Source organism: Eurypyga helias, unplaced genomic scaffold (genome assembly GCF_000690775.1).
Source record: "Eurypyga helias isolate BGI_N326 unplaced genomic scaffold, ASM69077v1 scaffold12150, whole genome shotgun sequence".
Classification (NCBI taxonomy): Eukaryota; Metazoa; Chordata; class Aves; order Eurypygiformes; family Eurypygidae; genus Eurypyga; species Eurypyga helias.
Window position 1 is genome coordinate 15,593 of NW_010225153.1, and position 23,350 is coordinate 38,942.

At 40.8% G+C, this 23,350-nt stretch overlaps 1 protein-coding gene across 1 annotated transcript in view; it reads right to left on the reverse strand.

Annotated features, from left to right (window-relative positions):
* Nucleotides 1–15,615: 15,615 nt before the first annotated feature.
* Nucleotides 15,616–23,350, reverse strand: part of LOC104507148 (potassium voltage-gated channel subfamily H member 1) — a gene marked incomplete at its 3' end in the record, with an annotated part of 41,112 nt that continues 33,377 nt past the window's right edge. The window contains exon 6 of the mRNA XM_010148340.1: nt 15,616–16,045. Coding sequence (XP_010146642.1) covers nt 15,616–16,045 — 430 coding nt within the window. The remainder of the gene's footprint in view (nt 16,046–23,350) is intronic.

Below are 23,350 nucleotides of genomic sequence, written 5' to 3' on the forward strand. Positions count from 1 at the left end.
CCGGCAACTGATGGCAAGCTCATCCAAAGCTGTTAAGACAGAAGTACTACTGTGTAGCTACTGAAGGACAAAACTTCCCTGTTAGCAAGCAGCAGGGAATTTGGCTGTGCAGCCTCAGGCAAACATTACTGTATATCAATCATTTTGTGCATCACTACATAGAAAATGGTACAAAACCAGATACTTTCCTCTGAAAAATACAAAGCAGTACTTTTTGGCCGTATAAGGATAGAGACAGCAATTAGAGGAGGAAAGCAATGCTAGCAGCACACATACACACACAAACACAGCAGTCTCAGAACTCTTCTTCTCCACCCACACTGCTTTCTTCCCAGAAGCAGATTCTTTCACTGCCCATTGACCCAAGATTAATCAAACTCTTCAGCTATCTGCAGTATTACCTTAAAGCCTGGGCCTACAAACCCCTGCTCCAAACCTTACCCAGTCAGTACATTACATCTGCATATTGTATGGGGTATCTGGCAATACCCAACATCAAAAGCTTGCAAGAAACAGCATCTCTCACTCATGTGCAGCCACCTAGCTTTCCTAGATTTCTTCCCCTCTGCTCTCCACTTCAGACACTATCTCAGATTAAATCTCTGCTGTAGAGATCACAGCCATGATGTGGCTTACAGAACAGCTGTAGGAAGGAAAATGCCTAACTACAACAAGGACAGTAGCTATGTCATCAACACTGATTTACACATCTGTGCAGACTGTGAAAGGCTAGAAAGTTACTTCTGTTTCTGTCCAGTTCTACCACAGATCCTCCCCAATGCCTCAGAAGAGGACAAGCTTCATGGCGGGCTGATGTCCTTCCCAACTGAAGGCAAACAGCTTGAGAAATGTGGCTGCACTCAAGCTCCCTTATCTTCCCTGCTTTTCTGAACGTCTTATCCACCCCAGTATTTCACTGACCACTGAACCACCGAACTGTGCATTCCGCTATGCTGTGGACCCTTGCAATTATACCACTACTCCATGTACTGAACCATTCATACCTTTCTGCTATAGTTGCATTCTGCATCATATTTTCCATTTTAACCCAAACTGCCAGTGGCTGAGAGTTGTTTTCTTCATGTCTGGCTGCCCAGTGATACAACACAATGGTCCCATAAAACACTAGCCCTCCCTCTAGCCTTCTGTATTATTGAAATCTGCATACAAATAAAAGAGAAGTCCATCCTGGATCTGAACTACACCCTCAAGAAGGGAGATACCTTTTATATTGGCATAATCACAATCACAATCTCATACACTATGTACAGTACAATAATCAAACATGATAAAATCAGTACAGTCAATTGGCCATGCTTATCTCATGCCCCAGCATGCATTCTTCCTCACATAAGTATCTCAAATTCCCTTTTCAAGCCTTTGTCTGTTCCAAAGCATCATACTTCAAACCATGTTCTTTCAGCTGCAAAGATTGAAGAACAAAAATACTGTTCATTTGTGGGACTACAGGTCTGTAGCTAGCATGAGAAAACAACTATCTTAAACGTGCACCATGTAATCATGTCTTTTCAGGAAGCAGTCGAAACAAAAAGTTTAAGAGTCTGCAAAAGAAAAAGAAGGAACCTTAATTTCAATTTCAGGGTCTATTTCTCTGCCTCAAGCCTTGCTCCCCCTTTTGTCCACCCACACACACCCCAGCATGAAAACAAAAGAAGCAAGGGAAACTCAGTAGCTACATGCTTCCATCTCACACCTGTCACTGCATTTACTAACAGCCCAACAGGAGCCCAGAAAGCAGATGGTCAGCTCTACTGCCATGAAAGGACCACCTTCTGATGCCATCACTGGAGAACACGAGCATCCATTCACCTGGCAGCTTCAAGTCATACCCCACAGCTGGCAGTGTCAACTAGATCTCTGCCTTGCAGATACTGCTCTTCCCATACTTCTAAACACAAGTGGAGAAGCTTTGATTGACTTCTCCATTGTAGTTTTGACAAACAGTGTGCTGTCTTCTCTTATATCAGCAAGGAAAAATACATATTCTGATCCACGTGCCTCTCTTCTTTTCCTGTTCTTTCCAGAAAGCTCCCGTCACGGTCAGATGGCATATTCCAGTGACATTCCCAGCCTGTACTGGGGACTCAGCATGCTCAGGTACCACTTGGAAACACCTACACCACTGCAGGCAGGATGGGGAAAAAACAGAAGGATCTAGAAGACTATGTACAGTTACAGGGAGAGGACGTTATTGGGATAGTGGAGACATGGTGGGATGGTTCCCACAACTGAAGCCCTGAAATGGATGGATACAGGCTCTTCAGGAAGGGCAGGCTGGGAGAGTGAGGAAGGGGACATGCCCTTCGTTTGATAGAGCAGCTGGATGCATGGAGCTCTGCCTGGGGATGGTTCAGGATCCAGTTGAGAACTTACGGGTCAAGATGAGCAGGCAGACCAACACGGGTGCCATTGTATCTGTCATAACACCTCTCTGCATTTTAGCAGAACTTCAAGCTCAAGGTAAGGTTGATGCTCTTTTGAGGGGCAGGTCCCTTCCCACCTCCCTGCACAAAGTCTAAAGACATAAGGACAAAGAAAGGAAAACAGGTTACGAAAGGCAACACCACAGGTTAACACCTCAGCCAGGTACGGGATTCCTCTGCGTCTCACCACAGGGCACTAGCAACTGGATCCCGATGACTCTTCCACACAGGTTCCCACACAGCTTCCTCTCACTTAAGCTTATTATACACATGAAGGTTCAAAGCAGCATTAGACATCATTTTCTCTGCATGAGCAGGGCAGAATAGCGTAAGCAGCCAAAGGTAGCACACAGCTCTGTCTTCTCCTTTCAGGTGCTCACAGTTAACGTGGCACCTGCATGACGCACTGGTTTGTTCAAAGTCATTTGCCTATTTGCTAATTCCTCTGTGATTTTCACAGGAGGTTGCTAACTTTATGTGGCATAAGGCCCCCTTCCAGAAAAATGCTCATTTTCCCCTCCCACATTACACTGCCGTTACCTCACATTAACCTGCAGTCAACTTACTTGCAAGCAGTGTGAGAAAGCCAGTTCCTGAAAACTTTAGTTTTTGCATACTTGAATCCTAAGAAAATCGATTTTATAATTTTCCCCTTCATGTGAAGAAAGGCTTTTATGAAGAAAGAATAGGTAGAATCACAGATACTGAAAACAAAAGGCAATTAAAAGGGAATCAAGAAATCAAAGCCTGTTTACACCTTTGCAATAGAGGAAATCACCTTCCTTTCCCCTCCTTCTGCATTGAAATGCACCAAACTGAATGAGAAGCTTAAAGTCAAACAAATGTTTAAGAAATAATAAGTTCAAGGAACTACAGCTTATTACAACTCCAAAAGCAAAGGGGCAGAACAAGAAAAGTTAAATATCTTTTCTAGTTCCTTGCTTCTTATTAAATTTTTTTTGGGGGGGAAAACAAAACCAAACCAAAACCAAAACAATATCACACACACACACCCCCAAAAACAAACAAAAACACCAAAAAAAACCACCAGCAACAAACAAACAAATGAGGATGAAGCTGCTAGAGTGGGATGGCAAACCTCAGAGCAGTGACAGGTCCAGAAAATGAAGGTTTATGGAGGGAAGTGAGAGAAAAGTAAGAGGAAGGAACTGGTGGCCCATTATAGGAAAAAGACCTGGACACAGGAGAATGGGCACATCACATTTAAGGTGCAATTCTGTGTTCTCATCAGACGCTGTGTTATCTCCTTAGACACAAAATCATTGCCAAACCTGTTTGATGCAGAAACACGCACTTTGTCCAGGGCCACTTAATAAACTGCCTAGAAACTCTGAGACTGTTTAAGGTCTTTGTGGACCAGCATGATTCAAAAACCCTGACATCATTTCCCATGTTTTGTTGTAGTAAATCTTAATGTTACCAGAAAAATAACTATCAAAAAAACCTCATTCAGGTTCAATATCAAAATCAGAAATTAATTCTTGATCTTAAGTCCAATTTTCTCTCCTTCAGTTCTGAACATTTGAAAGATGTTACCAACCTCCAGCTCCCTCTTATTTTGCAGTGAAAATCCCTCAGGACCTTTCCATTAACACTGGATAACTACCGAACCATGACCATGAATCACCCCACTCACCTGCACTTATCAAGCAACCCATTTTTCTTTTGAGATGGTGGCAAGGGAGGGCAAGGTTTGCCTATTATCTGACCAGAAGTTTTTAATTCCATGCCAACTGGTATGGTTACTGATTTGATTTCATGGAAGGACTAAAGAAAAGCATTCCCCATTCGTGCTGATGTGAGTAAGAACAGTCAGCCTTTAATACCTCAACTATCTCATTCTTTACCATAAGGCATTTAGGATTTTCGACCCTACTGGCTGTCAAAACCCTTTGGTGAGAAGAATAAATTTTCTACTTTCCTTCCAGGCAAGAGGGCCTTTTAATAAGTTACTTGTCTTCTTCCACATTTTTCACACCAGTTGCTGCAAGAGTTGCTGTACTATGGATAAAAGATACTGACATTTTCACATATAGTCCATATCTTCTCAGGAGATGAGATTTTCTTTCATCTGGCTGCTGCTTACAATAGGATATGTCTTCAGATAGCAACTCAAGTTCAGATCTAAAATATTTCAGAGCTCTCAGCTCCAACAAATAAACCACACATGACCCACAGCAGCATCTGCATCCTCTAGACTATTGCTTACCATTCTTATAAACTGACAAATCTTTCTTTAAAATATAAAACCAGCTAAATGCATTAAAACTCGCTGATCTGGCAAGCACAACTAATCCTTATTCATTCTCAAAATGTCACGGGACAGCTCATCTGAGCTGTTAGGGACACCTCCCGATCCACAAACCACTTCCATATTACAGCTAGGTAAGATGTTTCTACCCCAACATTCTGTAGCCTAGAGCAGGTCTGGGTGAGTACAGTAACAACTAGTTGATAAAATAACTATAGCCTTTTTGAAGCTGATGCAGAAGTGAAAAGTGCTTAGAAGATGCTTCAGATCTTCTGTCACATCCCACATATTAGATGATGAGTGACACAATGTGTCGTATGACAGGACAGGTTAATTTGCTGTTTTGTCCCATGCCTACCTAGCTGGATTTTTCTTAGACTGAAATGGACTTTGAAATACAGCTTTTTCTCATGTTAAAACAAATCCCTGTCCAAGATTTCTATCCTTCACATGCAGTTGCTGCTTGGGGAAAGGCCTCCCAGGACTGCAAAGAGAACGAACAATCTGTCACACCTTTCATGCACTATAGGTATTTAGCCAATTTCACAGGTAGGAATCCAGAATAAAATTCCAACAAACCAAACCATGCTTCTCTAGATTATGCTTGCGTGCTTTGGCAATTTAAGAATAAATTTATAAACTGAATCCCCAGGACTGCTGGATCACATAGCAAAACACGTCTCCTGCAGATTTTTGAACTTGTTTTTCATAGGGAACAAAACATTCATATTATCCCAATTCACCTGCCTGAAATATTCCTTTTTCCTTTTACATTCCTCTGCCCTTTCAGTCCATGTTCTGGATGCACTAGGCACTTCCCTCTCAAATATCGACTTGAGTTAATGATGTTCCTTCAGAATCCAAAACAAGTTGGGTGCACATACTGATAAAAGTTTGAAAGAACCAGCATGTTTCAGTGTTTTAGAGCTACTTGTAGGAAGAAATGTTAGAAATGGCCTAAAGAAAGCAAAATTCTACACTAATAATCATATGTGATGTGAAAGACGTCAGGTGAAAAGGAGAGACACCCACAGCTGGGATATCTATTTGCTTTCCTTATTCTCCTCATTACTATTAAATAATTCAAGGTAAATTGTAGAAACACTGTGCAACAAAGAGAGAAAATGCAATTATCTATACATTACCATAGTGTGAGCTCTCCCCCACATGCCCAAAAAAAACAAACCATTAACACTTTACAGCTTTCATATTCTCTCCTGTCAAACAGAACTATTTTTTCTTCATTTGCATTTACAGTCCCTTCTGAAGTTGTCCAGTGTCTTGAAGAGCAAGCCTAAGGTCTACAGGAGACAAAAGGTTGTAAGAAACTTGAAAATTAAAAATGTTCACACAAGTCTCACTTCAAAAATTATTCTGATTGCATTTGCATGATACTGACAGTGATCTGGAGCAAAATTTCCTGGCACTATCCTAGTAATTAAACTGTAGTATGTTCTGAGGTAGAGTCGTTCCCTAGATCCATTAGGCTGAAGTATAGCCTGAAATTTTTAAAGTCATTAGGCAATTGGCTCATCATGGGGAAATTCATCAGGTGTATATATGTAACTCTGAAATTTTTATCTTCTTTGCCCCTCCCCAACCAAAAGTACATGGGCAATTTACCCTTGCCACTTGCAAATTGCATTTTGTGGGCAATTTAATGGCAGTAATTTTATCTAACTTTAACCTGATCATATACATATTAAATAACAAGAAAAATAATATTGCCCAGAGAAGCTGTGGATGCCCCATCCCTGGAAGTGTTCAAGGCCAGGCTGGATGAGGCTTTGTGTAACTTGGTCTAGTGGAAGGTGTCCCTGCCCATGGCAGGGGGGTTGGAACTAGATGGTCTTTAAGGTGCCTTCCAACCCAAACCATTCTGTGATTCTGGATTGCCTACTTACTTTTTCATAGTAAGAAATAACACGTCACACACAGTTAGTTTATGTTTCCCCAAAGCAGGCCAGGAAACAAAGTACTACCATATTAATAGTCACAAAAAACATTTTATTTCTTCTATAAAGATTGCTTTGAAGTGTGTTGTGGCACGGAGATGATTAACCCCATATGATTGGGACACTCCTCATACAGCCACAGTCATTAGCTCAGAAAGATTTATTAGAGCATCAGCACTAGTGTTGTGAACCTGAAAAAAAAAACAACCTTCCAGCCCATCTTAGCCGAGACGATGATTTTTATAGGAGTTCTTTTATTTACATACACATCACCTAAAGCCTGCCCTTTGGCTGGCTTTGACACCAGTGTTTTATGTTTCAGTAGAAGCAATCCTTAAAAAATAAAATCTGCAGGCCTCGGATATCCTCAGCCGAAGAGGAGGCAACTTTTAAGAGCTACAGTTCAGAGTTTGGAGCCTGCTATGTTGTGGAGTCTGTCAGCACTGACCACCTCCCTCCAGTATGCCCTGTCTCTACTGAATATCAATGACGTAACTGCACAGGCCAGATGCTGCAGCTCATCGGTGGGTCTGAAAATGCCACCGTGACCCAGTGCGGTTCATGCTTACTGATGGGAGATACCGATGCGCTTCACTGAAAAATGCATCCCTTAGGACTCAACTGTCTGAGTGATTGTTTATATAGCCAAAAAGCCTCAAACAATGTTGTCTACTCATTTTCTTTTAATCACAATGACTTTGGGGTTTTGGTAGAGGTTTTTTGTTGTTTTTTGGGGGGTTTGGGGTTTTTTTTTGTGTAGGTTTTTGGATTTGGGTTGGGGTTTTTTTAATATATATTTTTACTGGTTTACACATTCTTTACTCTTAACAAGAAAAAATACAGTATTCTCACATTTAGAGATAACCAGGCCAAATCCTGCCCTGATATCCAAACCCTCCTTCCAAACCTTCAGAGAAACTCTATCTAGATTTTCTGCTGGCCCTTCCTCTTTCCTGAAACTTAGTGTTGCTGAGAAACATACTCACAACACTACTGGTGTTTCATTCTAATGGAGAAAGCATCCAAGCAAAACAACATTCAGAACTCCCAAACAGTTACTTAACAACTACAGCAGCAAGACACCAGCTCTTCAAATATCATGACTACTTTCAAATAACAAGTAATAAAGCACAGCAAATAGATCTGGAAAGACTGTTCCTACTTATTAAAAAGAAAAAAAAAGTAAAATAAATTCAGGCCTTTAAATTAGGAATTACTAGCTTGAGGAGTGTCGCTGGTGGCTAAAACAGGTAAGAATGAAAAGCAGTGCAAAACTATCAGCCATATGGAAAGCTTGGCAACCACAACCTCCATGGCTAGCAAGAAGTCCATGGCATAGAAGAGATTTTTGTCATCTTGCCAGGGTTAGTGTCAAAGAGCAGGTATCCAAGAGGCCATTTCTGCAATGCGAGGTTTCTTTTTCCTTTCCCAGCACATCCCCAAATCAAAACATCACGTTTGCAAGAACCACAAATACAGAAAAGTTGTTTTGGGTCTGAAGTTTCATAGGCCCGTGTGCTCAGCCCCTGAATGATATCCTCAGCCAACCTAGCCAGCACCTGGCACACGTCTGGTCCTTGGTTTCAGACCACCAACCTCCAGCAAAACCAATTTCAACATGCCCCTGCCCCCCAGTCCCTAAAAGGAGTAATCGGGATACACATACTTCTCATACGATTAGATACCTAAGCACCCACACAGCATGGCCACATATCCATTTGCCCTAACCGATGAGCTGCATTACGAGAGGAAATCACACCTCAGGAACATGATGCTGCAATGAATCAGTATTTTGTTCAGGTATTTTGATAACAGTCTTGTTTTCATCAGTTCCTGGCTATCCTTGTTCACAAGGCTCTCTGAACACTTCCTACCCTGCTGGGGGTCACTTCTCTGTGAGGTTGTAGATAGGTGTTACAGCAGGCGAGCACGTATGTCCTCAAGCCTGACCCTTTGACTCCTGCTTTTGTCCTTTTTCCATGATCCCTCTTGCTATCTGGTCTGATTATAGTGTTCACAAGGGAATTTATGATTTAGTTTAGCATTCAACATATGCCTTTTTCTCAGTGAACTTCATACTTTGGATGAATCAAGCCCTGTAGTTCCAAGAAGTTCCAACCTAACACAGAGAATTTGGCATGAACAGGCACCAAAAGCTTGGGATCATTCAGTGCAACTGAGAACACACACAAAAAAAAAAAAAAAAAAAAAAAAGAGCCTCCAAATGATTTATTTTGCTCGGTTGCTCAAAATCCAGCCAGGCAAGCATCCATCAGTATTATGCATGTTAAAAATGGAAAAGGCAAAGCATTTTTAGAACTGTTCATCCCTACTCCACCTGCACAGCAAGGGGATTGCTCACACAGTGCCCAGATATGAAAACTGCAAATGAAAGTCCTCAGATTTCTGCTTTAGCTTAGGAAAAATAAACAATACTCAACCCAACCTGACAGCTTCACTAAACAAAATATACGAGAACTGTTATTTTGAGGCATATGTCTCCACAGGGAAGAAACTAAAAATTGAAACAGCTTTTTTTTTCCCCAAGTATTAAAAATGGACAATATTTATCTTTCCACAGACCCAGACAGCGGTTTTAAACCTGGTTTTATGTAACATCAGCCTCTCTGAAAGATCTGTGTAGACATATTCCCTTTTAATTAACAATTTAGTGACCATTTGTGAAAAGGGATAAGCAAATATGTTTTGATTCATTTAAAATGAAGCTGAGGAGTTAATTGCTTTTACTTCCAGTAGTAACACTCATACTTCTTTCTACATATACACATACACTCAATAAATAAAGCGAGACAAAACCATGCAGGTCAGCTCATTGACAGATGTGAAGACAATTTGCTTTACAAAACTATAATGTACCATATGTTCAGGAACGACAGCTACACAGTAATATGAATTGTGTATCTTACCAGAAGCATCAGAACAAAAATCCTTAAAAGCAGCCACTGGATACTTCACATCTATTTTAAAATAATTTGTTCTTCCCAAACAGATGTGCGTTATTTGAGGTCAAGAATCAAGAGCATTTTCACCCACCCACGTCCCACTGGAGCTGACCAATGGGCCTACACGCCCAGGGCTACACAATGAGTATGCTGCAGTCCCTCACAAATTTACTTAGGGGTTGTGCCTACCCATGTCAAAACAGCCAACAGTAAAACACTTTCTCCCTGAACACTGCAGCCACAACAAGGTCAGAAGGACAGCACATGCAGTCACTGCATTTGAGAGCACAAGAACACATCCCTGCAGAAGACGATCCCAAAGCAGAGACTAGGGTCACCAAGACCAAGCCGTGAGTTCTTGCATTTTGCCCCAACTATAAAACCAACCGACCCAGCCATCCCCGCAGGCTCAATACCCACACGCAGCTGATTCACCTCACGCATCCCCTTCCAGTATCTGTGCACCGCTAGCATGACTTACCCACCCTTCCTTCTACAAGTTCATACACTTTAAACTTTTTACTAGGCCAACACTTGCACTCAACTCAGCCAAAATTTCCACAGGCTCAGGACAGCTTCACTAACATACCCCTAAATTTTTAATTAAAACTTACCTGGATTTATTATTTACCATAATGAAAGATTGAATAAAAAGGGAAATGGAAGATGTCTTATCTACCTTTTTCAAACAGCTATATGACACTGTCGCAAACTACTATTCCTAGTGGTCAATGGGTCTACAAAGAGTTAACGTAACACACGTACTTCTGCCACAGGGTCAGCTTTACAGAGGGAGTAAGCAGTGAGCAGAAGGGGGTATTATCAGTAGCTGAGCAAAGAAAACCAAATTTTGCCTTACAGAAGATGAATCCTAATTACAAAATACTAATTCCATCGCTCTGTGCATAAGCATACCAAGCACAAATTGAAGGACACTAGTTACAAACTGCTTATGCTTTCAAATACCTTTAATATTCTGAGCCCTTCTGACATAAACATCCTCTTTGGATGTCACCATAGCCCTGTGCTGACTGTACCACAAGCCTTTCAATCAGTTTGCCTGTGGAGAATCAGCAGTACACATCTTAAAATCACTTCTTTACACAGGAACTCCTCTCCTGAAACAGAGAGGCTCAAGAGATAACGCTCCAAGACCAAAGAAAAAAGTATTGCTGCTGTTCACAACTTTCCTCCCAGAAACTATTCAAGATACTCAGCCAGTCAATCAAGTAAATCAAAACAAAACCAAAAACTAAGTTTGCTAGAAACAAGGACCAGAAAGCCTGCAAAACTGTGCCAACCCGGCAATGCTCCTCAGGGCAGCACACACCATGCCCAGACTTCCCCAGAGATACAAGAATTTTGCAAAATCAAATCGAAAAGGCAGCTGCTGGGAGGCATTACAGCCCCTTCCAGTACCTGAAGGGGCTGGGGGGACTTTTTACAAGGGCCTGTAGTCACAGGACAAGGGGTAACGGGTTTAAATTGAAAGTGGGGAGGTTTAGATTAGATATCAGGAAGAAGTTCTTCCCGGAGAGGGTGGTGAGGCACTGGAACAGGTTGCCCAGAGAAGCTGTGGATGCCCCATCCCTGGGAGTGTTCAAGGCCAGGCTGGATGAGGCTTTGAGCAACCTGGTCTAGTGGACGGTGTCCCTGCCCATGGCAGGGGGGTTGGAACTCGATGGTCTTTTAAGTTCCCTTCCAACCCAAACCATTCTGTGATTCTGTAAATCCATTCCATTAATAATTATTTCAGATTATCAAACATGAAGAAAAAAAAATTCTTTTTCTTTTAAATATTGTAATATATGTGCACTCTCTCTCTATGCATACACATATGCTATGTATGCATGCATATATATATATATAATTTATTCAATTTTAATTTCACTGAGTCGAAGAGCTCACACTTCCGAAAGTGAATTCTTACCTCCCCTCCACTTGATGTCCCCACCTCTGCTCCAGGGAAGCGGCAGCTCTTGAGTGCCCCTACCAAACCACGGGTTCATAGCTCGTGGCGCGAACCCAAGTCAAGACCACCGACACCAAAATTCGGAGGCAGAGTGCAAAGGCGGCGTTCTGATGATGAGCTGGAGCCAGGACGGAGCAAGGCCCGCACTGCTGCAGTTTCTCGGCCAGGCACCAGTGGGAGGCAAGCGCTTACCCTGCACTGAGGTGGGACCCGCGCCCCACCTGCGCGCGTGCACGGAAGGTGGGGGTTGCACACGTGCTCACACACGTTGACCACCCTCTCTACTTCAAGAAAATTCAGTTTCTTCTACAAATAAAGAGAAGATCAACATTTCAAAGGTGATCTTGCTAATAAAATTGTGCTAATAAAATTGTGGGCTTAGCTGGCCACGGTACTGTTTAACGAGCCATGGGGTTTTTTGACGCAGCGCTTACTGCTGTTCAAAAAGAGCAGAAGATGAAGCGCACAACGAGAAGGAAGCGTTGTCTTTTTCCTTCCGCTCATCTAAATCTGTCCCCATCAGGCCAATGGAGGTTTTACTGTTTATTCACAGGAGGTTAATGGGCCCAAGGGGAAAAAAAAATTACCCTCCTATTGAAAATTTCCAGCCTATTTAAAGTGAAATTTTTTTGAAATCACTTTGAAATATTAACACTGGCTGTTATACTTCTGTCCCTAATTTTTTTTTTTATTTTTATGACACTGAAGTGGCAGTTTTGGAATTTCAAAACCAGTCTTGTTAACGTACTGTCTTACTGAACTAAGCCAAAATGGTAATGTTTTCAAAGAAAAAGTAACGCTGTTGTTTCCATTTCATACAGAAAAGGCTGTAAAATTACTTATTTCACTGACTATACCTAGCCACTTCAAAACCAAGATAAATTCACATAGTGCTTAAAGACTTATCCTCTAGTGTAGAAGTTCTTAATGGAGAGATATGTTTGAGGTTGGACTCGGCAAATCCCACTTATCTTCAACTGGAGTTTTAGATAGTCAAACAATTAGGCACTCTCTGCACCCTTCATGGAAAGAAAACTGTATTCCCTGTGCTACTGAACGACAGCAGTAGCTTTTGAGAATGCATCACTGGACACGTGCTAAAATAAATGCAGTGTTAATGGCAAAGTACACATGAGAAATCACATCCCCTTTCCTCTTAGTAGTGCGCAGAGACACACTGGCAGAACTGACTTGAAATAGCTTATTTCTGATGTTTTGGACACCCACAGCCTCTATCCACCCCATGAGCCAACATCTACAAAATGAGGACCATAATAGGAACATGGAGCCAACATCTGTGATATAAGTGAGTAGCTCAGCTCATAACAAACATATTACCTGGCAAGGGACAAATCTGAATTTTTCTGAGTGAGAGCTTTTTTAGCCAGGAAAACTCTTTTCCCTGCCCCACACCTATCACCCACCCATTTGCTATATACCTTTCAGGTTCTGAACACATCAGACAAAATTCTTCTAAAATAACCCTAGTTCAAACTCAGATCAATGTTTGGGAGCTTAATTCTACAGGCAAAATAGTGTTATTTTAACACAGAATTTTATGGTGGAAGAATGTCAACAATTAAGTTCTAAATAGCTGCATCTTAAACAAATCAGTTTTGTTCCTCCCAACCTGAGGAATGACCACAGCTCAAAACTTCAGCATGTTAATAGCAATCAAGACCTTACAAAAACCAGACAGGTAAACTCAAAAACTGGATTACTTAATTGCCTTTCCTGCAAACACATATTGTGAATAGTTATAATGGTTTCCAAGTAGTTGTTCACAGAATAAAGGTGCTCAGATACACAGACAGTTATAGGGTTACACCTAAGATTCCAGAAGGCCAAATGCAAACTAAATAGTTTTGCTCAAATGTGATTGCATTTATGAGATTTAAAATTGCCAGAACACTATTTTTTCTTTTTTTTACAACCTGCTGAAATTAAAGTTCGTTTTAGAATTCAGAGCAGATATCTATCAACATACATAAATTCTGTTTCTTTCCACCACATTTTCATATGAAGAGTTTGGAGCAGGTACAACTCCAAAATAACACCATGTACATTCTTGATTTTATGAAGGTTATGTTCATTCAATATTCATAGTTCTAAGTAATAATACTAGCTATTCTTGTCTAGCTAGCATCATGAGCATAAACCAATGACCAATAAGCCAGAGGTCAGGACATGCCCTATTAAAACAGGTACCTTCAACAGGAAATAGGGTTGGAAGCCTATTTTGTACTACACTGCTACATTGTCTAATGCATCTTCTCATGAGAAAACCATGAGAATTGTCCCCAGGTCTTATATAAAATTTCCCTTCTGCTACACGGGTGTTTTATTAGGATGATGGGACTTCCAGCAGTGGAAAAAGCAAGCACAAAATTAACAGCTTTTATAGCTACAATATCCCAACCCTTACACAATCAAGAACGCCTGCCTTTATACATTTTCTCACTAACCTTCAGCCTGCTTAGCACTGCACATGCAATCTCACATGCAATTTCAGGGTAGCTGTAAAATGACACATGCTTCAGGTTCCCATCATAACAGGCACTGTGCTGCCAAATGAGTTTCATTATATACCTGGATTTAATTTTCTGCTTAGCAAGGACTGACTTTTTTTCTCCTCTACATGTACTATTACTGTACAGAAGCTTCTCTCTTTCTCCATAAAATTAGATGCTGTTCCATGTACAAGGTAGAATTTTTTTCCTTATTTTGGTTCTAATTCCACCCTTATCTAGAAAAACATGACCTAGTTTAGCAGTGGCCACCACACGGTTCTTAACTCAAGTAGCTCTCAAGGCACTTTAAGCGCACATCCTGCACTGAAGCGACATGACACAGCCAAAAGCTGGACAGCTTAGCAATACAAAACCCTTGCGACAAGGAAATGTGAGCCAGAGGCGCCCAAGGCCAGTATCTTCCTGACTGCCTTAGGCTCTGACTGTATGCTCAGCCCACAGTGGAGTCTGTGGCCTCTAAAGAGCTACTGTTCTCTCTCCCTTACGAGATGCTCTTGGACCTTCTTCCGCTCACCAACCTGCTTGTCCAATATATACAGCTCTCAGCCATCCCAAGATTTTGCCACATACCAATTGGATGCACACGGGTTGTCTGTGCCCACTCTGGTGCATTGATTTTTAATACTTCAGCCTTTACACAATTTATGGTTTACTTACAAGAAGATATTGAAAAGATATTGACAGATCATTGCTTCCAAAATGACTGAATTTTTGGTAGTCACAGCATTACTCCTACTTATGATTTTAAAACTAACTAGTAAGAAAGTATGTAGTAACTATATTGCCACCAAAAATATTTTAAGCTGCATAATAATATTTGACATGATTCCAGATGTTCTAATGATATCACTATTCATGACTGCTGGTTTTGGTTGGAGTACAGTTAGTTTTCTTCACAGTAGCTAGTATGGGGCTAGTATAGGGATGTTTTAGTTGCTGATGAGCAGTGCTTACACAGGGTCAGAGCCTTTCAGTTTCTCACCCCACCAGCGAGTAGGATGGAGGTGCACAAGAAGTTGGGAGGGGACACAGCTGGGACAGCTGACCCCAACTGACCACAGGAATATTCAATACCATATGATGTCATGCTCAGCATATAGATCTGGGGGAAGAAGAAGGAAGAAGGGGACATTCAGCATTATGGTGTTTGTCTTCTCAAGTAACCATTATGTGCAATAGGCCCCTGCTTTCCTGGAGGTGGCTGAACACCTGCCTGTTGATGGGAAGTGGTGAATGAATTCCCTGTTTTCCTTTGTGTGCATGTACGGCTTTTGCTTTACCTACTGAACTTTTATCTCAACCCACGAGTTTTCTCACTTTTACCCTTCTGGTTCTCTCCCCAACCCACCTGGGGTGGAGGGGGGAGTGAGCAAGCGAGTGGCTGTGTGGTGCTTGGTTGCCAGCCAGGGTTAAACCATGACAATGACACACAGCTATTTGGTGTTGTGTGTGTGAGAGACAGAATCTCTAATACTTACAGCCAATCATCATCATAGCAACAGCAAAGATCTTCTCTCCATCTGTAGTCGGAGCAATGTTCCCAAATCCAACACTGGTGAGGCTGGTCATTGTAAAATACAACGAGGAGATGTAGACCGAATCTTTGCTTGGTCCGCCTTCCCATTTTCCAAAGCCTGATGAGTTGAAGCGGTAAGGTGTTCCTATTGACATCCCCAGCTGATAGAGCCAGCTCTCAGTTCGGATCGTGTTTGTATCCTCATCGATAACTTCATAGTCTCCAATGCTGTACCAAATGCAAGCCAGCCAGTGTGCTGCAAGACCAAACACACACACCAGCAGAACCAAGACTGCTGCTCCGTATTCAATGTAGTGGTCCAACTTCCGAGCTACGCGACCCAGCCGAAGCAGCCTGACCACTTTAAGTGAACTGAAGAGGCTACTGATGCCCTAGAAGGAGAAAAAAGCAGAGTGACCATTAGAATTTCATATTAAAGCAACAGTGTTCATAACTGCAGTTTCCAAAGACACGAGGTGATCCATCACAAATAGAGAGTCATCACATAACACCTGAAATGAGAGACTGGAAACATGAAAAAGTTAGTTGATCCTTTTCAGGGATGGATATATGCACTTCTGTCTTCATCCACTAACATTTTGTGAGTTGCCCTCTGAATTTCCCTTTCAGATGATTTGAATTGTTCTACAAACAGGTTTGTAAGGGCTTCAAATGACAGGCCATGTATTGCACGTCCAGCTGTGCAAGTAGACCGTCCCTGAGCATCCTGATGCTACTTCAGGCTGACTGAAAATAAACATGGAAGTCACTGACCAGTAAACTATACAAATCTAATGTTGAGAGGAACATAATCAAACACCTTTTGAATTCACTCCAGCATTTGGAGTCATGAACCTCTTATGGCTGTTTCTGACTTCCTTATGATCCTGGGCAACACATATCCTCTCACGTCTTGGTTGCAGTATATAGCTCAGACATGCCAGGAAGACAAATAAGAAAAACCAGAAAGTACTGGAAGTACACAGTGATTTGTAATTTTTCCGTGTAACAGTATATCTCCTATGACACTACTCTCCTATGTGACTTCCCACACTGATAATCAGACCTCTGACATTTCTCACATGGACCACACAAAGCTTAACTATTTCAAATATCTCACTGGCTAATCCCCAAATCATAATCTTTTTATGACATCTCTATTATCAAGGTAGAATTTCTGTGCTGATACTAATATGGCTCCCATAAAACAGAATTAAGCCAGCATGTAGGATTTTGTTTTGTTAACTTTTAGACAGACTTGCAACTCCATGCACAAGAAGTTAAATAAAAAAATTCAAAGCCATTTGGGGCACTAGAAGACCTGAACAACCTTTCATAAAAATACTTCCTTTTTTTTTTTTCCCTACTCCCTCTTATCTGTTTCATACATAGAAGTCTGATTAAAATTTAAGCAGACTGGTTTAATGAGTATTTCTGGAAATGCATAATTGCATAGTTCTGGTCACCAGCTTTTACTGGAAGTTTGTTTATTCCTGCATAAATACAACTGCTTCAGTATCTTAGGCTGATTCAATGCACTAGAAGAGATGTTTTATTAAATAATTACATAAAGCATATTGACTCATGTTCCCCAGCACTGCAGCAATGCATTTCCCCTTTATTTCATGAATTTGTCATGATTACATTGACGCATTTTCAGAGACAGATGTAATTTGTTACCTGGGAACACAATATCAATTTCTATTAAGTGTTTGGACAAGATCTAACAGAACCAGGGGGAGGGGAGTAAAACGGAAAAACAAAAAGAGAAAAAAGCAGCTTTCCTTTAAATCAGAGATATTCATTCGCAGAGATCTGGAAGAGACCAAGTGATCTATTCTTTTCATGTTTATCTAAGTTAAACTTTTCAAGTCAATGGTGTAAAAATTCCTTCACAAAGTACGAGTTAATTTCCATTTCCCATTCATTCCTTACCCAGCTTTGTTTTGTAAACAATGGAGCAAAGCTTTGCTGCCAGTTGACACAGAAGGCGTAATGCCTTCATTTCCAGGGGAGGGAAAGCAAGTACTTCTGAACACTCAGTATGGAGAGGAAAAGAAAGGGGAAAACGCAAAACACTACACCGTATTTTATCCATCTTTTAAAAGGGGTTTACATGATAACCATATTTTTATCTCATTTTTATATCAATCATACTTCAGAACTGGATATGCAAGTCCCTGCGTGACAAGCACGTTACTGTCTCTACATTGTAAATATCCACACTGACATTAAAACACAGTCTTCTGGCCTTTTTCCTCTTTACAAACTTTAACAGCAAAACAATAATGTTTTACATTTGGAGAAGTCTCCAGTAATGGCTTGGTTTTAGCTTCAGTCTGAAAGCCAAGCTTTTTAATCACTCGGTGCTTACAAGTCTCAGGCAAGGGCAAACTATTTTTCCATCCCAACATTCTAGACACAAGTTCTATTTTTGCTCAAAAATAGTGATGCAAAACTTTTTCTTAAAAAATCAAAACTCATCACTGGCATTTAAAAAAAGAAAAAGGGGAAAAAAAAAAAATCTGGCTGTAAAGTGAGAGTCCTACCAAAGACAAAAATAATGAGGATTCAGGACGGACTTAGAAGCTGGGAATTTGGTTAATGCTTAATAGGGAGAGGGGTGGGAAGGGGGGAATCAAGGACTAGAAATAAGAACAAAATATTAAAAAAAAAAAAATCACATAAGAGTTTAATAAATTGGATATGAAATATGGAAATAGAAAATGAAATATTTGACTTTAGATTTACAATGTTTAAGGCAAACTCATTTGCTTTCAGAATACTCTTATCCTAATTTCCCAGGTAAAATTCACAGAAAGAGTTTTTGTAAAAACATTTAAAACACGATAGAACTGCATCATTCGGGAAAAAGCAATTCTACCAAATTCTGACCAGTGGTAGAATGAATTAGGGTTTTTTGTACAAAAAAGAGCTTGCTTATTTACAGAAAATTAATTATTGAATTGGATGCCTTGAAAGGATGCACTTAATATTCAAATTAGTCACAGTATTTCCCCTGACTGCATTGCCAATAAGATTCTAAAAGTTCAGAAAAAAATATTTTAAAAAAATTATTTTTATCTCAGCACTAACACTATTTTTATTTTGTTTCCTCAGAGGAAAGGATTTGTCTATTCTAAATGGATCAATATCAAGAGGAAGAAATGCCCAAGGAAATAATTACTAATATAACTCTTAAAAATTTGTAAGTGACAGAATTTCAAATGGTTATAAACAATGGAAACTTAATAGACTGTTTCATAGATTATACAGTGAGGGGGAGGGGGGACACACACACGAAATCATCATTCTCCAATAGTTTAGAACAGTACTTTTTGTCACTAAATTTAGCAAGTGATATTTTAATACTCCCAGAAATAGATCTGCTTGATTCAAAATGGATGTTTTTAGATTACCACTTTCCAAAATAGAACTGCACTTTTAGATTACTGTCCGTTTTAATGCTCTTATCAATGCAGATTATTTTTATGCTTTTACCATACAGATGGCTCCAAGATGCCACACAAAAGAGCCTGAACTCAATTTACTCCTCTTGATGCTGTCCCACCCTCCCAGCTCTGCTACTCCTACAACCTTTGAAAGGCAAATTATGAGACACCCAGAGCTCCTCCTGCTCAAAGGACACAGATGAGCCTCTGTCCATGAAAAGCTAGCAACTTACAGGTCCCAAACAGGCACCCCTAGATGCTCTGCTCTAAACGATCACCGTAAGGAACCTCTGTGTGGTATCCGGGTAAAGGCCAAGACTAAGTAACAACCCACAATGTCCTACCTGAGCCTGGTTTACTCAGACACAGTTCCACCTACTAGTGCTCTGTCCAACAGATCCCTCCTCCCCGTGAGGTATGCAGAAGCTAAGAAACCTGTCATAAGTCCAGGGCAGAAAACAGCACATTTTTACTACACTTTGTTCCAGAGACAACTTGTGTGCAGCACGTAGTCAAATACAATAGAAAACACTGAATTTCACACAAACTTATATTTCAAATTGTTTGAAGTAACTGAATGACACTAAATGAAGATTCAACTTCTGATAACCTGCATATTGTTGCTGACAGATATTTCATAAGCTAGCTACTTTTACTTTTGTTGCCAGTGATGGTTGATGCATGAAAATGGAAGGATCTGTAGCGAGTCCCCTCCAAACCAAAAAGCAAGCTCAAAGCCTTGAAAATCAGAAGAAATAACTCTGTATTCACTGACTAAGCAAATCTGAATGTCAAAAGCCCTTGAAAGAATAACTACAACCAATCTCCTTTCCTCTCCTCCTGTGCGATCTTTGCAGAGTGGAACTGCACCTCAAACAACAAAAAAACAGATCAGCCTCAGGTGTGGAGGAAAGCAAGACCCACATTTTACATTCAAAGAGAATGCCTCGGAGGTTTATGTACAAAATACTGCCAAAACTAAATTTCTGTGCACAATTTGTCATTAATTGAGCCTACTCACTAGATACAAAAGAAATGTGTAAATGTGTGCAGTATCTCCTTGTTTTCTGCAAGACATGATCTACTGTCAGTGCAACCCTTGTCTCACACTGGTATCTAAGCCATGTGAGCAATCTTGTCTCCCCACACAGAATCCAGGATACCCATGTTTGGGCTCCAGCTTTGCATGACACAACGTAAGATTTGTGCCATGACTTCCACATCCATAAAAAGAGACAGAGAAGAGACACTGTGATTAATTACTTTGTGAAGTGTTTTGAAAACATAAGGGCTGTAGCAGACTAATTACTAGTTACTTGTGTAATTATGGTCCCCAAGGATACTACAGTGGATACAACAGTGCTAGATGCTGTACAAATAAAATCCAGTTACTGCAGTTCATTTGCCATGCAAAATTAAATTCAACTCAATTCACTGAATAATAGAATTCTGCCTCAAAAAAATAAGAAACAAATTGTTTAAAGAACAGCAATAAAAATTAACTACAGCCAAAAAAAAGTAAGAGATAATTAATTTTCCCTTCCAAACAAGATGTAGAACAAACAACTTCAGGAAAGAACCAAAACACAACTTTCATCTCACATCCTACAGCTATACGAAAGCTAGCACTTTAGTTATAGATTCGATCTGCATGACAGTATTCACTTTTTAGGCCATTATTTACTTTCCACATGTCCAATAAAGTAAATGCACTTAGCCCAAGCATTGAAGTGTTTTTCTAGGATCAAAGGAAGTATAATTTGCTTCCTACCTACTACCTGTTTTAAAAAAGAGAAATACTCAGTATCGACACAAATTTGTTCCAAGTTTTCCAGCATGTAACTGCTAAAGTTCTGGCTTCATCTCAGTTAAAGGGAGATGCAGGAGACTAAAAGCTAACCATTACATGAATGAAAATGAAAGAGAACAACAACAACAAAAAATTATTTATTAAAAAAGGGAGGCAGTGAACCAAATTTATCACTACCACAAGTGAGGCAAGAGCCATGGAAAGTACTGCCTCGTTTTTTGACATTTGATTCTCACGTCAGCTGTGCCGCAGCCTGGCTCTGCCGATCTGCAGTAACGTGGCAGCCCTGTCAGGTCGTTATTAGGACTTCTCATTTCTACAATTTGCCTCTTCTGATTTGCTTAATTAGGCCTGAGAACATGACCTTTCCTGCAGACTGCCGTCTTCAGCAGCCAACAGATGAGATAACGTTATGCGCACAGGTCAGAATCGATATCTAAACCCTCTGGTTACTGCTGTGGTTTTCAGCACTGAAGAAAGTAGATCTCTAGGCTCACAAAGCTTATTTTAGTCAGACATCTGCGAGCTTGGTTAGAATCGAGGGAGAAACAGCAATAATTCATGTATAAGAGCAGAGGATGTGAGGAGAGATGGAAATGCTGATTTTTCATTTATAAAACTATGTCCATGCTTGCCTTACACACACACACACACTTGGAAAGCCAAGAAATCCAGGAAACAAACACTTTTTTTTTTTTTTTTTTACTTAGAGGAAGAACAAGGATAAGGAGAACACAAAAGTAATCTAAGGAAATCCCAATTCCACAGTATCAAACACAAGATTTATCCCTGACAGACAACAATCTGCTTCTCAATGCTTCTGATTCAATTCCAGAAGCTTTTTACTTATCTCAAAGAGGCAAACCACCCAAATATGATTTAGTGTTACTGGCATCTAATGCCACTCCATCTTTCCAATTCTAATCCAATCCCTAATATCAAATAGACTATAAAGCAACCATTTAGCTACTCAAATAAATACCCTTTGCCGTCTCATCTGACTTTCTGCCTCAGATCGATACAAGTACACTGAATGGGGGAAAAAGAACGGAGTATAACTGATCCCCCTCTCTGAAACATGCTTCCCTTTGTCTGCAGTGTGAGTATCACTCAAACAGCAGCTTTTTGAAATACATCAGGATCTAATATATTCAATTAGCTCTCCTTCCTGGACAAAGGTTATCACCATACATTATCACTGAAAATTTAATTCAGCGTTTTAATTCTTTCAGCCTTATACAGACTGAATAGCTCGTGCAGACCACTATTCTCTCTGTAACAGTATGATAAATCATGTCATGCGTTTCAAAGCTATGAAGAAGCAGCCCTGCAACCCAACAACACCCTTACTTATCTGTGACTTAGCAAAAAGACTAATCTGAACGTTAGTAGTGCAGAAGAGGAGCTAATTGGCATCTTAACAGCCACAGCAGAACCTACAGAGTAGGTGCTGGGCAGGGACACAGCAACGCAACCCCTGGTATTCTCTTTTGGGACATCAGCAGACAGCATAGATGTCTCTGAACCACCAAGGTGTATGAACCTGGGGGAGATGAAGGAAGCAGGCAGAATTTAAATTAACTAAACACCTTAAGCAGGCTTGGAGCAGAGGAGAGAAATTAACCCTAAATGGGTTAAATGGCAGAAGAGCTCTGCAGTGCCTACATACAACACCAACACAGAGGATTTAGGGAGGAAAGGCAGCCTGTCCCTTCAGAGCATAGCATAAAAGAGGCACTTCGTTAGTAGCATGAAGGTTGGGTTTTTAAGGAGGGAAGTTAGAGAAACTCATTTGATTCAAAATATGGGAAGGGGGGAAAAAACCTTAGACAACAGAGACGCACTGAATCAAATCCTCAAGAGACTGAACAGTAAGTGCTTCTTTGCCTCCCTAGTTTATATCCTGGAAGTCTGCTTTATGCCGTTTCTATTTCCCCAAAGACTCCTTCCACCTACCTGACTGTTAAGGAGCGATTCCCGCCTGGCACAGCCCCTTGGGGCCACGCTGCAGTACACAGGCACCTACAAAATTCTGATAAGAAGCTTTCCTCCTCTATGACCTTTCCTTTCCTTTGCACGCCCCTTCTTCTACAGGTCAGGACTTCCAAGCTCCATTGGAAGCTCCCAACACCACCAACCACCCCCAGCACTGCTCCAACGCCTCTGGCAGGTTACAGCCCTGAGCACACATCTCCCTTGGGCTTTGTCTTATTTCTTCAGGGGTCTCGCACAAGGGGACACCCAACCAAGTAAACCTCACTCACCACCATGTCCCCAGTCCAAGACCCACACATCACCTGGGTGCAATAACCCAATTGCTTGATTATTCCCCAGGAGCACCAGTCACCCAGTCCAGCAGGTCTTACTAATCCCTTCTCATCCACTTTCACCACCATCCAAGAACCACAATTTGCCAACATTTCCCCTATGCCTGG